The sequence below is a fragment of the Giraffa tippelskirchi genome, chromosome 3 (genome assembly GCF_054371585.1).
Source record: "Giraffa tippelskirchi isolate mGirTip1 chromosome 3, T2T-mGirTip1v1.2.pri, whole genome shotgun sequence".
Taxonomy (NCBI): Eukaryota; Metazoa; Chordata; class Mammalia; order Artiodactyla; family Giraffidae; genus Giraffa; species Giraffa tippelskirchi.
Genome location: NC_137277.1, coordinates 149,755,816 through 149,772,044, shown reverse-complemented (window position 1 = coordinate 149,772,044; position 16,229 = coordinate 149,755,816). Strand labels below are relative to the sequence as shown.

The 16,229-nt window shown below is 34.0% G+C and overlaps 1 protein-coding gene across 6 annotated transcripts in view; it reads right to left on the bottom strand.

The window, feature by feature from the left end:
- Window positions 1-16,229, bottom strand: part of NBEAL1 (neurobeachin like 1) — a 150,208-nt gene that overhangs the window by 94,519 nt on the left and 39,460 nt on the right. For all 6 annotated transcript variants that reach the window (XM_081581943.1, XM_081581947.1, XM_081581945.1 and 3 more), the window contains 4 exons: window positions 14,228-14,310; window positions 10,006-10,091; window positions 7,082-7,388; window positions 5,013-5,119 (listed from right to left, as the gene is read on the bottom strand). In XM_081581943.1, the coding sequence (XP_081438069.1) occupies window positions 5,013-5,119; window positions 7,082-7,388; window positions 10,006-10,091; window positions 14,228-14,310 (583 nt within the window). The remainder of the gene's footprint in view (window positions 1-5,012; window positions 5,120-7,081; window positions 7,389-10,005; window positions 10,092-14,227; window positions 14,311-16,229) is intronic.

Sequence of the window (16,229 nt, the reverse complement as noted above, 5' to 3'; positions counted from 1 at the left end):
AATATTGTTATTATATTTTGTAGTAATTTAAATATTATACACATATATATGGATTGTAAAAAATATTTTAAAAATATTTTTATATTTCTTTTTCCTCTGAAACCTCCACACTGTATTTTTCTAGAAGGTCAGTAAAAACCTATACTTTAAAAATAAAAAGAAACTTGTTCAATGTCAAAAGTCATTATGGCAATGTGTGTACAGAGGTGTGCTTCCCAAAGTCAGGCTTTCAACTTTACCATTCTGTCTATTCACTCCTAACACTTTTCCATAAAGTATTCTTTCGTTGTTCCTCTTCTAAATTCTCATTTCTACTAAGACTGTCATGATGATGAATTCCTACTGTAGTTGATTTTAAAGAGTAGATGTGAAGAAGAAAGAGAAAAAAGTAAAGAAAACAAATTAGATGAGCAAGACCACAACATCAAAAGCTTTCCAGAATCTTAAGTTCTCAAATGAAACTTTTTATACATATGTGTATTTTTAAAAAATGATTTCAACTAGCAAAGTACTAAAGTCAACATAATGGTTTTGAATCCTTCTCTTTGCTGCTAGAAATTTGCCGTTATTTTCTTCACATTAATTTAAATATTGTTGGACAGCTTTAAAAAATTTTTCATTAACTCAAAGCATATCCCCCTTTCAAAATTCAATATAGTAAAACAAAATAATGCTTAAATATTTAAAGTTCATCATACCTATCATAAAAGTTAAATATATGATTCCTTGGAACTATATTTAAAATATGTTATAGTATGATGAAACTCAGAAGTTTTTACACAAATATGCAAGGAAATTAATGTGTACTTAAACTGGTTGGTGAATGTTATGCAAGAAGAGCAAAAAGAAAGCATAGAAACTGCAGCAGAAAGCCTAAAGATTTCCATGTAATTCATGAATTGTTTATGATACTTTAAACTTTAGTTGACAATGCTTCAATTGGGTATGAATATTTAAATGACAATTGTCTTGATTCTGTATTATTATATAAAAGAATAAATGATTCATTCCTTATTAAAAAAACAATTTAAACAGAAATCAATCAGACCTCTGCAGCATCCTATAACACATTTGGGAACTTAAGTTTTCACAAGATGTCAAACATTTTTATACATTCATAAATCATATCACCCATCTCCACCAAATGTTTATATATACAGTAAATAAAACCTGTAATTCTCTTATACCTAATGCACAGAAAACATTCTTCTACTGACTAAACAGTGACTTTAAGTACCAATAATACAGTTAAAAAACCACATATAACAACGAGCTTAGGGTCAGAATACCTGTGTAAGAAATCCTACTTCCATCATATATTAGCATTAACCCTGGGCTGGTCAGTTAATCTCTTAGGACATATTTCCTTATTTGTATAATAAGAGAGTTGGGACAGTTTATTTCCAAGATTCTCCTTTGTTTTTAAAACTTAATCAGTCCTTTGGGGATGGACATATATACCCTGCTATATTTAAAACGGATAACCAACAAGGACCTACGGTAGAGGGCATTGAACCCTGCTCAATGTTATGAGGCAGCCTGAATGGGAGGGGAATTTAGGGGAGAACGGATACATGTATATGTATGGCTGAGTCCTTTTGCTCTTCACCTTAAACTGTCACAACACTGTCAACTGGCTACATCCCAATACATCACGGATCATAGCCTTACCATGGTGAAGGGGCTTGGGTAACTCAATGAAGCTATGAGGCATTTACTTTTTACAAAATTAAAAAAAAAAAAACAACCTTAATGATTCTAATGTTTAGTGAGGAATCTACAGGGATTCTGACTAGAATATTCCACAAATAAAGAATACTGCCAGGATAAAAGGCTCAGGTCCCAAAACTTAGCTTTCCTCTCCAAAATGGGATTCTTCTCAAAAGCAAAATGTGTGATAAATGGCATCAAAGTGAAAGTGAAAGTGAAAATCAGTCAGTCATGTCCGACTCTTTGTGACCCCATGGACTATACAGTCCATGGAATTCTCCAGGCCAGAATACTGGAGTGGGTAGCCTTTCCCTTCTCCAGGGGATCTTCCCAACCCAGGGATTGAACCCAGGTCTCCCACATTGCTGGTGGATTCTTTACGAGCTGAGCCACAAGGGAAGCCCAAGAATACTGGAATGGGTAGCCAAAATTTGAGCACACTCCAGGAGTTGGTGATGGACAGGGAAGCCTGGCGTGCTGCGGTCCATGGGGTCGCAAAAACTCAGACATGACTGAGCAACTGAACTGAACTGTACTGAGCCTATCCCTTCTCCAGCGGATCTTCCCAACCCAGGAATCGAACCGGGGTCTCGTGCACTGCAGGCAGATTCTTTACCAACTGAGCTATCAGGGAAGCCCAAATGTCATAAAATAATTAAATTTTATTTATTTACTTATTTTTTATTTTGGCTGTGCTAGGTCTCCATTGCTGCACGGGCTTTTTCTCTAGTTGTGGAGAGCAGAGGCTACTCTGGAGTTGCAATGTGTGGGTTTTTCACTGCAGTGGCTTCTCTTGTGATGGAACATGGACTCGAGGGCCTGTGGGCTTTGATAGTTGCAACTCACAGGCCCAGTAGTGTGGCATATGGGCTTAGCTGCTCTGCGGCATGTGGTATCTTCTCGGATCAGGCATCAAATCAGTGTCTCCTGCACTTGCAAGAGGGGTCTTTATCACTGAGCCACCAGGAAAGCCCATCAAATAATTAAATTTTAAAACATTATGACCATCAGCAAGTTTCAAGATCTAAATTATAAGAAACTTTGACTTCTGACACAGTAGAAAGAGTAAATATTAGCTTGTTGTCATGATAGCTACATCAAACAGTTTTGTATTTTTAAAAAAAGGTACTGTTGACCATGATATGACAGAGATTTTTTAAAATTATATCTTAGTTTCACATACTGTATAAATGCACACTAAAATTTTTAGTAGAAATTATTTTATCCTAGTGATTTATCCTTCTGGGATTGACAGTTTCTCTACACATGTGAGATCTTGTCTATGAAGTTGTCATTATAATTCATAAGGCCACACTGCATTTTTACAACACAGAGAAGGTTTTACAAACATTTCTCTTATGTTACTTTCACCTCCCTAGGATTTCTTCCCCAAGAATGATTTTTAAAAGATGGACAGAGAAATCTTGACGCTTCAGTGGTAATTTGGTACTTGTGTTGACTTCATAATTATTCATTCTGACTTATTTTATCAATATATTGTTTACTATTTTATGCTATTCTTGCTAGTTTTACTGTTAAGTTAAGCAACATAGTGACATAATGCTTTCAAAGATACTCTGCTAACTGTGTGGAAAAATTCAAGGAGCTGATGTTAGAATTTTTATTCTGGAATATTCTCACAAAATCAGAATGAACCCCTAGTATTTTTCATCAGGGAATTCATGAAAGGAACACCTCAGATAGAAAGTAAAAGCTCTCTGAAGTAGTTTTATTTTCAAAGAGTTTTCAAGAAGCTCTCTAAAAGGTTTCTGGTGGCATCTTGATATTTATGGGAATATATAATAATCAGAGATGTTAGTTATTATGTACTCATACGCAAATCTGCTACAAGTGTAAAGTAGTAAAAACTTTTAAAAATAAGCAAATTGGAGGTATACATCAAGAACCCTAATAGTATTCTTGTTTTTCTACTTTTCTACATTTTCGACTTATAAGTTGTTTCCATACAGTGCTCCCTGCTTTAAAAAATGTATGCCCTTTGATCTGATAGTTGTACTAGAAATAGAATTCTGTTCCATGAAACTTTAAAGAGTTATGTAATAGCAAACAAAACTGGAAACAAGTATCTATCAATAGGGAATATTTAAGTAAGTTATATATTCACTTAATATAATAATATACAAGTATTAAAATCATAACACATGAAAATGCTAATGAAATAATCTTAAATGAAACAAAAGTACAAAAATATGTGCTTATCAAATGCTCATACCAAATTTTAATAATGCATAACAAAAAAAGATTTTAAAACTTAACAACAAAAAAGCTAAAAAAAAATTAAGAAATGCACCAAGAACCTCACATTTTTCTAAAGACAATATAAATGGCCAATAAGCACATGAAAAGATGCTCAGCATCACTAATCATTACAGAAAAGCAAATCAGACTACAGTGAGACATCACCTCACACCCATTAGGGTGGATATTATCAAAAATAAAGGAGAGGAAGAGGAGGAAGAAGAAGAAAAGGAAGAGAATGAGGAGGAGGAGGAAGGAGAAAACAAATCTTGATGAGAATATGGGAAGAAACTGGAATTCTTGTGCATTGTTGACAGGACTGTAAAATGGTGCTGCCACTATGGAAAACAGTAAGGCAGTTCCTCAACAAATCAAAAATTTAATTACTATATGATCTAGCAAGCCCACTCTGAACATATGCCAAAAAGAATTTAAAGTAGGGTCTGGAAGAGATATTTGTAATACTCATGTTCACAGCAGCATTATCCATGATAGCCAAAAGGTAAGATCAACACAAGAGTCCATCAACAGACAACTGAATAAACAAAATGTGGTATATACATATATATCCATACAATGAGGTACTATTCAGTCTTAAAAGGAAAGGAAATTCTGCAATATGCTACAACATGGATGAATCTTGAGGTATTATGCTGAATGAAATAAGCCAGTCATAAAAAACAAACACTGTATAATTCCACCTATATGAGGTACTTAGAGTAGTTAAAATTATAGAGACAGAAACTATAGTAGTTGCCAGGGGCTGAAAGGACAGGAGAATGTGAAATTGTTTAATGGATACAGAATTTCAGTTTTAGAAGATGAAAAGTTATGGGGAATGGATGGTGGTAATGGTTGCAACATCAATGAGAATGTATTTAATACCACTGAACGATATACTTAAAAATGATCAAGATGGTAAATTTTATGTTATGCATATTTACCACAATAAAAAATTTAGCTATGGTTATAATATGCTCAAGATAAAATCAAAACATAAACAAAATAATAGCTTCTTAAAATCAAAGATAACAGAAAAATACCTTGCAGTTCTGTAGCAGTCGTATGAGATGTTCAAAGCAGTTACTGTTAAGAAAAATAGCCTGAAGAACAGGTCTATCTGTGCAGTCTAACATGGCTGTGATGGTATCTAGGAAAATAAAAACAAAATTGTCCATTAATAAAGTGGAATATTTGGGATCACAGAAACATTCACTCTAGCTGTATATTTAACTTAGGCATTTCAGCTGGCAAATAGATGTAAATTAATAGGAAATAATAAGGAGGTGGAGTAGAAAAAAAATCCTATACTTCTCTGGAGAAAGGAAAGGCTACCCACTCCAGTATTCTGGCCTAGAGAATTGCAAAGAGTAGGACATGACTGAGCGACTTTCACTCTCACTTACTCACTTATTTCTTAATAAGAAAATTGAACATTTTTATACTTTATTATCAAAAATATTTATCTTTGCATATATGAGTTATAAATATTTTTCAGAGATTTACTTAGGTGTTCTTCCATTATAACTTAAGTGTAACAAACTATGGTTCCCAACTTGCTATGAATAAGCAATACCTGATTATATGTGGCAACACAGTTTCATTTATATAGCATAAAATTAACATATAGCCATTATGAAAATGCTGCTGCTGCTGCTAAGTCGCTTCAGTCGTGTCCGACTCTGTGTGACCCCATAGACGGCAGCCCACCAGGCTCCGCCGTCCCTGGGATTCTCCAGGCAAGAATACTGGAGTGGATTGCCATTTCCTTCTCCAGTGCATGAAAGGGAAAAGTGAAAGTGAAGTCGCTCAGTCGTGTCCGACTCTTAGCGACCCCATGGACTGTAGCCTACCAGGCTCCTCCATCCATGGGATTTTCCAGGCAAGAGTACTGGAGTGGGGTGCCATTGCCTTCTCCGAGAGTTAGGTAATTAATCTATTTGTGATGATGTTTTGGTCCTATTTCCTACTAAAACGATGTCCTCACTTGGAAATCAAGGGGCATTTGACATAGGTAATATGAAAGTTCATAACAAAAAAGAAGTCCATTCAATAAAGACTCAAATTTCCTTATAAACTTCAAATTTATAATTATAAAATTGAAATTTATAATTAAATTTATAATTATAATTTTATAATTATAAAACATGACATTTTATAACATAAAATAGCAACTATATAAGGTGAATCTATATACAAAACACTGTTGTAATGAATCGTTAAGTTTAACGATTCAAGATTTTGCTGTCCAGTATTTTTTAAATTGGACACCACACACATACCCACACAAACAATTTTTAAAGTCTCTAGAGTTAACACAACAACCCATTAGTGTTGGTTATGTCAGATGGCAGCATATAAAAACTTTTTTCTTTTAACTTCTCTGAATTTTCTGGATTAGCTATAATGAAAATATTTTATTTCTATAAAAAGGAACTCTCAGTTAATAATAATATTAGTATACCTATTCATCTAATAAGAATACAAAAAGAAACTGCATACATTGGTTAAGGAGTTTGCAGGGAAGAGAGAGGGAGAGGGAAAGGAACTGGGTGAGGGAGGGAAGGAGGGGGAGAGAGAAGCACAGTGACACAAAACAACCAACACAAAGAAAGAGAAAGAAAAGCAAGACACACACACACAGAGGATCCGAGGAATCAAAACAAAACAAGAAACCAGAAACTCTCAAGAGGAAGGCCATGTTGAAGCAATCGCTATAGAGATGTTAGAGAAGCACATACAAAACTGATTACATGTGACCCTTTTCCGTAGGTTAGAAATTTACAAATGGCACTTCCCGAAAATTTACTTTTCCTAAAATTTCAAAATCACAGTTGATTTTCTTCTTTAGCACTGATGCTTTGAGAGGATTACAATTTTCAAAAGAGAATATAAAGGCTCAATTCTGTCACTGCTAAAGCAAATATGTGAAAGACAAATCAATCCCACATTATTTTTAAAGTCAAAATCTATAAAGTCACACAAAATCTGAATTAAATATTCACTATTTTCTATACAATGGCCATGAATTCTAAATGAAAATGGAGAAAAGAAATGGAAAACAACTAGATTCAAAGAAAACTGAATAGAATAAACTTCATCTAATACTCACTCAGCATTTTGATCTGAAGAGCTATGAACCGGTTTTCCCACTGTCTGGACCTCCTTTGATTAGGTAAAGCTGAATGATCTGAATTTAGCAATTTAAAATAGTTCTCCAGAATAGTGCTGGTTTCCACCTGACGCTGATCAGAGCTGCTAGTGAGAAGGATATGCACCACTTCTGTAAGGCACTTCAGAGTAAGTTCTACCTTCCTACCCACTTCTTCAGGATTTCCGTCCTCCCAAGAATCACAGTCAGCCAAAACTCTCATAAGAACTTCCATGGTGGCTGGAGAAATTGCTTGCAAAGCATTCTTCTGAAACATGAGAGACAAAAAAAAAAGTGAAATCCAAACCTAACTGAAGTGCTATACATTTGCAAAAACAAAGAGAATTTAATAAATCTGCAGACAGTTTTTTCTTTACAAACCAACATCAAAAAATTTTGACATGGATACTCTGACAGACACTGCTAGTGTTTTACGCATATTAAGTCTTTTCTTCACTACTAATAGAATTCTAATTTTATTCAGAGAGTAATCTGCTCATATAGAAAACTTACTCATCACCCTCCCTTGTAGCTAGGGGTAGTCCTTGGTCAAGAATACATGCCAGTAGACCAGGAAGAGGATACCACTTTACAAATAAAAGAGGGAAAGATCCTTGGCTCTTGGCCTTTTCACCTTTTGCAACTGTGCAGCTATCAGATGGAGTTTTGCAAATGAGATGCTGTCAGCTTTTCAGTATCTCCTTCAAAGGTAACTGGCACCTGCCATTTGTCTCCTTCTTCACTATCCCCCCCATCTTTGTGCCCAAAGCGCAGACACGATGGCCAGAACTCCAAAAGCTATTTTGTAGCACAAGACATAACAGTAAGGATAACAAATCGACATTCAAAAGAAACCCGAGTCCCTGAAGATCCTAAAGCCACCAAATTCACTCTGGACTGTTTACTGCTTTTTTTTTAAATGAGAGAAAAAGGTAAACTTCTAACTTAAGCTGTTAGAACTTTACTATTTACTACTATAGGCCATGGCAACCCACTCCAGTATCCTTGCCTGTAGAATCCCCATGGACAGAGGAGCCTGGGGGGCTACAGTCCATGGGGTCGCAAAGAGTCCGGGACAGAACTGAAAGACTTTCACTTTCACTTTTAAGGAGTTATAAATCTGATACACCCATGATATACTTCGTGCTTATAATCACAGGCACTTTGTTAAGTGCTTTACATATACAATGAGTCATTTGGTCCTTGTGTGTTATTATTTCCACATTATAAATAAAGAAACTAAAATACACATAAATAGTTTATCCAAGGTCATACAACTAGTTAGAAATGACGTAGGATTCAGTCTGGCTCCAGAGCCCTTGCTCTTAACATAGCATGAAACAGCATAAATATGCTAGCAGGAAGCCAGGCATGATGCTGAGGAAAGGGAGACCAATCGTTGGATTTTAAATCTTCAACTCTTTATGATAAAGGTATTATTACGTCTTTTAGACTCTCAATTTATCTAAATACCCTTGCACTGAGGCTATATTCAACAGTCTTATGATTTCAATATAGTTGTAACTATAGCTATGATACAATGATAGGATTTTGAGTTATTTTCAGTATATAAAATAATAAACTGGCCTTTAAATATCCATTTGATTTCCATGTGAGTTTTAATTACTGCAAGTCTCTTAGGGTTCAATTACCCGGAGGCATTAACAAGACTGGATTTGTTCAAAAAGGGTATAAGCTCCAACCAGCTTCTCCATTAGTAAAAAAAAAATATCATTTCCAATTTTGTTCCTGCACACTTACTAATTCTTAGTAGTGGAGAAATGATGGAAATGGGGAGGAACTGAAGCAAAAGATGGATATTAGCTAATAAAGGAAAGTAACAAAGCAAATAAAGTGAAAAATAAGATTCTGGTCACCATTCCTCTCACAACAGAGACTCTTTATCTTCTATGAGAGTGAAGAGGAGAGGGCAAGGTGACCCACTAGGAAACCCAAGTGGTATTATTAGCAATACCCATGATTTTCTCATCAGTAGAAATCATATACATTTTCATGTATTACAGTTACAGTGTCTTTAAACATCATTTATGCTCATCTCCTCTTCGAAATTACATTAGTCACTAGACTTGCTGCTGTATTTTTTTAAATTGATATGTTATAAAGAAGCGCATTACTATGTAACAGACTTGCTTTATTAATATTTTAGTAACTGCATTTCAGTATAGTTTCCTTTGTGATGGTGTGTATCTTCTTTCAGGCAAGTGAAAACATTCTGACAAGGGGCTACATCAGACTGCCAAAAGGGTATGTGGTACAAAATGTGTCAGAAACCTCTGATCTAAATTTTGTGGTTAAATAAAATAAGCAGAATGTTCCTTCTGAACTATAATCCTGTTTTCAACTAAGTTTACTGCAGCTGTTAAGACGTTCAACTGAAAAAAATAAACATTACTCAAACTTTACTATAAATAATTTAAAAAACAGTTGAGTTGGTTGAAAAAATACATATAAACCATGTATGTATGCACTTAATAATTATAAGTAGATAGAAAAGTGACTAAATTCGTATGTCCTAGGAAATGAAAGTCTGATTTCATCAAATGAACTATTAGAGATTACTATCCTCTATATTCTAAAGTAACAACTGGAAGCTGAAAGTCAATACAACTAAGAACTTCAAATACCAAAAACTGTTAAATCTAACTATTTATGCAGTAATTTTATAGTTATGCTAATATTATTACTTGGGTTTTTTTGAAATTTATAAATAAAACTAAGTAAATTAGTTTTAAATAAGATTTAACTTCAGAAAAATATTTGTTCATTAAATTGCAAAAAGACAAAGACTTCATTAAATAACCCATGGCAAACTGTTTGTACTGTTTACTGTCATTTTACAGATTAACTTTCAACATGTTCCTCACCTGCCCACCAGCTACTATGGCTCCAAAGAGATGCAATAAGCAACACTTAAGACTCTCCTTGAGATGTTCACTTTCTTGAAAACACTCTGTGAATAAAATACAGAAATAACTACATAAGATTTCTCTTCCACAGTATGATTGATTTCTAAGGAATGTCTGAATGGAAATATTAAAAATTATTTGTGAAAGGCTGAAATTTATTAAAAAGCAAGGTTAACATGCATTTTTCACAGAAAAAAAAGAGAAACCATAAATCTTAACAAATACCTCTGCCGTATTCATTTTTATGACTAGAGAGCATTCCACTACAATGACATACCTTAATTTACTTAACTAGTTCTCTATTGATAAACATTTATGCTTTTTCACTTTCTTTTGATACTGCTAACAATCCAGTAATAAATATCCTTTCACATACATCACTATACACAAAGACAAGATTATAACACGAGAATGATTTCCGATTTTATACACAAGAAACATTCCAAAAAGAAACAATTTTGAATTACAAGGTATTGATAAAAATTTACATTTAAAACATTAAGACATCTCAGCTATGTTGGAATAATTCCACTATACAAGGTTTCCTGCTATAAATAACTAGAAAATTTGACAAAATAGGTTTTAGAGATTTTTTTGGTTCTAGAAATAGAAAGTGAACCCAAGGATCACCTCAGTTTTCGGTTTATAGACATTTTCTGAACAAATGTACAGAAAGGGGGAACCCTAAAAGAACATGGCTATTTCCAGAGATAGGAGGCAGATTACAAGTTTGGGGAGGCCTAGGCAACCGAATTCATAAAGCAGTACCAGAATGGAGGAAGCTATACAGAGAAAGCAATTCAGAAATATGCAAAGGGCTCACTTTGAGTCCAAGTGCCAATCCTAATTTAAACCATGAAATCCCACCAGACAGGCAAAAACCTACAAGAAGTTGTAAACCGAATTGTCAGATTTCACACAGATGAGAGTTCTATTCAGCCAGGAAACACAGAGGGAGGACGTAAAAATAGATACACTATGTAAATTCTAATCATAAGATTATTGGAGTGCCAGCAATATACTAGTATCTGACAAAATAGGCAAAGAATATTACCATGGATAGAAAGAGACATGAAGATACGGCTTTTTTAAAAATCTGCAATAGTTTATTTTACAGACTTTACATCTACAAGTACTTGAGACAGATATTTTGGGATAAATTAACAAAATATGGGCACAATCTACGTGCTGAAAACTATGTAAAATTGGCTGAAAAAATAAGTAACATACAAATAATTGATGAGATACATCAGACTCATGAGTTGGAAGTCTAAATATTCTTAAAGTGGCAATTCTCCTCAAATGGTCCCAGAGATTCAATACAATCCCAATCAAAATCCCAGCAAGCTTTTTTGTAACAATACTGAAAAATGGATTCTAAAACATATATTAAAATGCAAAGGATCCAGAATAGCAAAAACAACTTGAGAAAGAAGAATAAAGCTGGAGGTTTTAATGACTTCAAGACTTGGTATCAACTCACAATAATCAATACAGTGTGGAAGCAGCATAAAGGCAGACATGTGGAAAAAAAGTAGAAGACAGAAATCAACCCATGTTTTACAGTCCACCAATTTCTGACAAATGTGCCAAGGTAATTCAATAGAAGAAAGAACAGTTTTTTCAACAAATATTGATGGAACAATAATGAGAAACCTTAGGCTAGATACAAAATATTGACTTAAAACAGGTAATTGACCTAAAAGAAGAAAACATAAGAGAAAATCTTCATGACCTTGAGGTAATTAGCAAGATTTCTTTGGGAAGACACAAAAACCACAGATTACAAGAAAAATTTTATAAATTAGATTCCATTCAGATTTAAAATTTCTATGTTTTAAAGGACTCAAATGAAAAGATAAACATTCTAGGAGAAAATATTCTCAGTGATCAAGTTTAGAATAATTTTACCATCAAAAACTACAACTGAGGGACTTCCTTGGTGGTCCTGAAACTAAGACTCTGCATTCCCAATGCAGGTGGCCCAGGGTTCAAATCTGGGGTCAGGAACTAGGTTTCATATGGTACAAATAAGATCCTGAATGTGCAACAAAAGTCAAAGATCCCAGGTGCTGCAACTAAGACCTAGAGCACCCAAAAAAATAAAAACAAGTATTAAAAAAAAAACTATAACTGATTCTAAAATACTGAGTAAATAAAAGACTGAGTCCACAGTGATATATAAAAAAGGGAGAAATAAAACATTTGCCCCACTGAAGTATTATTTGAACTCATTTTGAAAACAGTAAAAGAGAAAGATTTAAGTACTTTATACAGCCTTTTTAGGAATAATTGTAGTTTATCTCCAATTGCTGAGGGAAAATTCTTTTTACAGAATATAACAACTTACAGAAGTATAAGAATGGAATTTGAAGACCACAATATTGCAACCCTGAATGAAATAACTGTAAGTATCATCAACGAATGCAAAAATATTAAATGAAAAAGTATTGAAAAATAAGATATGCACTCTATGCAGGGTAAGAAAAACTCTTTCTCCTTCTCTATAAGAAAATGCACCAAGAATTAAATCACTGGAAATCTGACAAATGTAAATAGTCAATGTGTGACAAATGTGTTACCAGGCAATACTGTTCATGATAAAAATGACCCTTGATCTGGACTAGAAAGATTATGATGACTATAAATAACCTGATGGGAACTTATAACCCTGGGCTTCCCTGATTTCAGTGTAAATTGTAATTTAGGCATTTCCTTTCCTAGGATTTAGAAGTTACATTCACGGATATAATGGTATAAATGTCTTCTCTCGGATACTGCACTTCAAAGGCAGGGTGGCTCACACACCCATCAATTTGGTTTCATACCCTCACTTGGAAAATCCAAGAAAAGCCCTTGTAATGTTGTGAGATCTCCTTCTGAAAAGAAATGCCTACACTGTTCCACTGGAATGCTGGATTTCCCAGTGTAGACATGTGAGCTTGATTATCTAGCTAAAGCCAGTGTCACTACTGCTGGTCAAGCAAAGTATTGTAGTCATCTTCACCAAGCAATCAAAGAACTAATTGATAAGCAGACCTTCGGTCCTGTGCAAAATGTCCATAAGATATTTGGTCCATGCCAAAAGCGCTTTGATATTTGGTCCTACCCAAAACTATTCAGCATGAACCAAATATGCTCATTTTGGATAAGACCAAATTTCAAGTATCTTTTGGCATAGCCAAACGTCTTATGGACATTTTGCTATTGTTCAGTCACTAAGTCATGTCTGACTTTCCAACTCCATGGAACCAAATGTCTTTATGTACATTTTGTGTTAGCTGCTCAGTCGTCCCTGACTGCGACGCCATGGACTGAAGCCCACCAGACTCCTCCAGCCATGGGATTTTCCAGGGAAGAATACTGGAGTGGGCTGCCGTTTCCTTCTCCAGGGAATCTTCCTGACCCGGGGATCAAACCTGGGTCTCTTGCATTGTAGGTAGACTCTTTACCGTCCGAGCCATCAGGGAAGACATTTTGGGCAGGATCAATTGCCCTACAAGGGACTATTTCTGTTTTATTTTATTTCTTAGGGGGGAAAAGGGTAAACAAAAATGTGGTAAAAACAATGGGATGACCCAGAAGGATGGGATGGGGAGGGAGGTGGGAGCAGGGTTCAGGATGGGGATCACATGTAAACCCATGGCTGATTCATGTCAATGTATGGCAAAAACCACTACAATATTGTAAAGTAATTAGCCCCAACTAAAATTAAATTTATCAAAAAAAAAAATGTGGTAAAATAGCAAAAGGCTGAAATCTGACAAATTTGAGTGGGAAACACAGGGGGTTGCTATTACATTCTGCAAAATGCTCTATATTCTTGAAATACAACATAATCATTTTTTTAAAGAAAGAAAACTAGAGTCCATATAGATCATACTAATAGGAACCAATTCTCTCAAGGTTATTTTCAGTATAAGTTCTGAAGTTCCAAAATATACTATTGTTTTTAAAACACTCAGCTCTTCTCAAAAGAAAAACACTTAGAGAACAGTAAATTAAATAAAACCAAGAGGAATAATCACAGCAAAATAACAATCAAGCACACTAGTAACAGGTTCTTAGAATCCTTATCTTATAAAAACACAAGCTGAAATAAGTCAGAATCAGAATCAGAATAAGGAATAATCAGAGTAACACCAGAATCAAAGCAAGAGAAATTAGAGCTGTTACTTACGATAAAAGAAAGGGACGAACTCCACTGTGAGAGAAGCTGGTTTATATTTCTGTCTGCTCTTTTCCACAGTACTAAGGATTCGTCTATCATTAAAAAGAAGTTAATGCCAAATTACAACATGGGCAAACGGAGAGGCACAATTACAAAAACAATGATAAACAATATTTTGATTTTCATTTGTATATTAAAAATATACCACCAGAATTGGAATAATCTTGAAAGGGAAGTCTAGCCAATAATTTAAATGCCTACCAACTGAAAGGATTTTTTCTTTTGAATTGTGCAAAAAAATTTACAACAGTTAATGGTGACACATAGAAGCCACGTTAAGTCTCATAACAACTGGAAATAGAAAAAGGAACTAGCCTTTTAAAATTTCCAATCTGTAAAAGAATTTAGTCAATAATGCTGCTAATTTGACACCTAAGGCAGTGGCTTATACAGCACAACTAAAATCAAGCTATTTTGTGCCACTTTCTGAAATTTTATCTGGACACACAGACTCCATACTACTGGCTTCCTCCACAATGAAGGATACTGATCTAGAGGGCTGGAATTACTTTTGTTTTTAATCACAATTCCAGTAGTTTTGATGGCTGAAATATTTCTACTGAAAATATCTGGAGGACAACCACATAGAAATTCCATATATTTAAATATGAATTACTGATAAAGCAATGCATTAAGCTGCCTTCTTCTTAACAATCTGAACAATACTCCATCATGTTATTGAAATTGTTTTCCTTATAACTGTCAAGAAAGAAAAGCCAATTGACCATAGAATAAGACAAACAGGACAGGACTCAGTACTAATCAACTAAAAAGTTCTAAGATTCAGATCTAATATTGAGATTCACTAGAAATCATATCAGACACCATTTGTTACTGCACTGTTTTCCAAATCTATGCCTATTTCCATTGTCCAGAGGGCTTAGGAATTATCATACTTCTGTATTTACAAACATAACATCTTAGAACATCACTGGATCTTTCTGTTTAATTAAGACCTTACCAAGGTTTTTTGTGCATGTCTTTAAACAATATAAATATTACTAGTTTTCAAATATAAAACTGAGTCATACTGTTAAAAAAAAAAATCAGTCATGTTGTAGAAAAATTAATTTTAAAAGGATGAAATCTGATTTAGCTTCAGTTAGGCTTTTCCATAAGATTATTTACATTTTGTGCATTTATTATAAATTATTATATTAACTAATAGAATATATATCCTATCCAAAGATCCTGTACTGCAAACAACAATAAAGATTCTCATTTGATTAACAATAAAAATATACTCTTGTGATTTGTGATTAATGACTCATCCTAAAGGCCCTGTATTAGATGTGACATACGAACATAAATAATTTCCATTATAGTTGTGGTAAAATTTAATAAGCTGAATTAAAAGAGAAGAAAATGATTATATCATAACACAGATATCAGAGCATAAGCAATTTGCACTGCATGCTTTCAAAAGGTTGAAACAGAACAGCTAATAATGTACCATTTTTAAAACATAGTATATTTGGTTGCTCCAATATTAACTGGTACCTGGCCAAGCATTTAGCACCTAACTGATGCCAATACATATCAACAGGTTGCTGAGAGGGATGCAAAATGTTTGTTTGCATCTCAGTTTTCTAAAGTTTATGTCCCCTGGTCAATTTTTTTGTGTTCCCATCATTCCTGGAACATAACTTTTTTTTTCTCAGTTTTTAAACTTTTTATCTGCAAATAAATTCAAGCTCTGGCAAAAGCTGCCATGATAAAAATAGTATAAAGAACTTCAAGTAGTGCTTACTCAGGTTCATTGTTAAAATTTTATCCTAAATGCTTTATAATTTGCTTACTCTTCCCCCAAAATATATATGCATATATATTTATATATATATGTACATATATTTATATATACACATATTGTGACCTACAATTTTTCAGAACACTTAAGGGAAATTATTAATATTATGGCCTTTTACCTCGAAATACTTAATAGTGAATAATT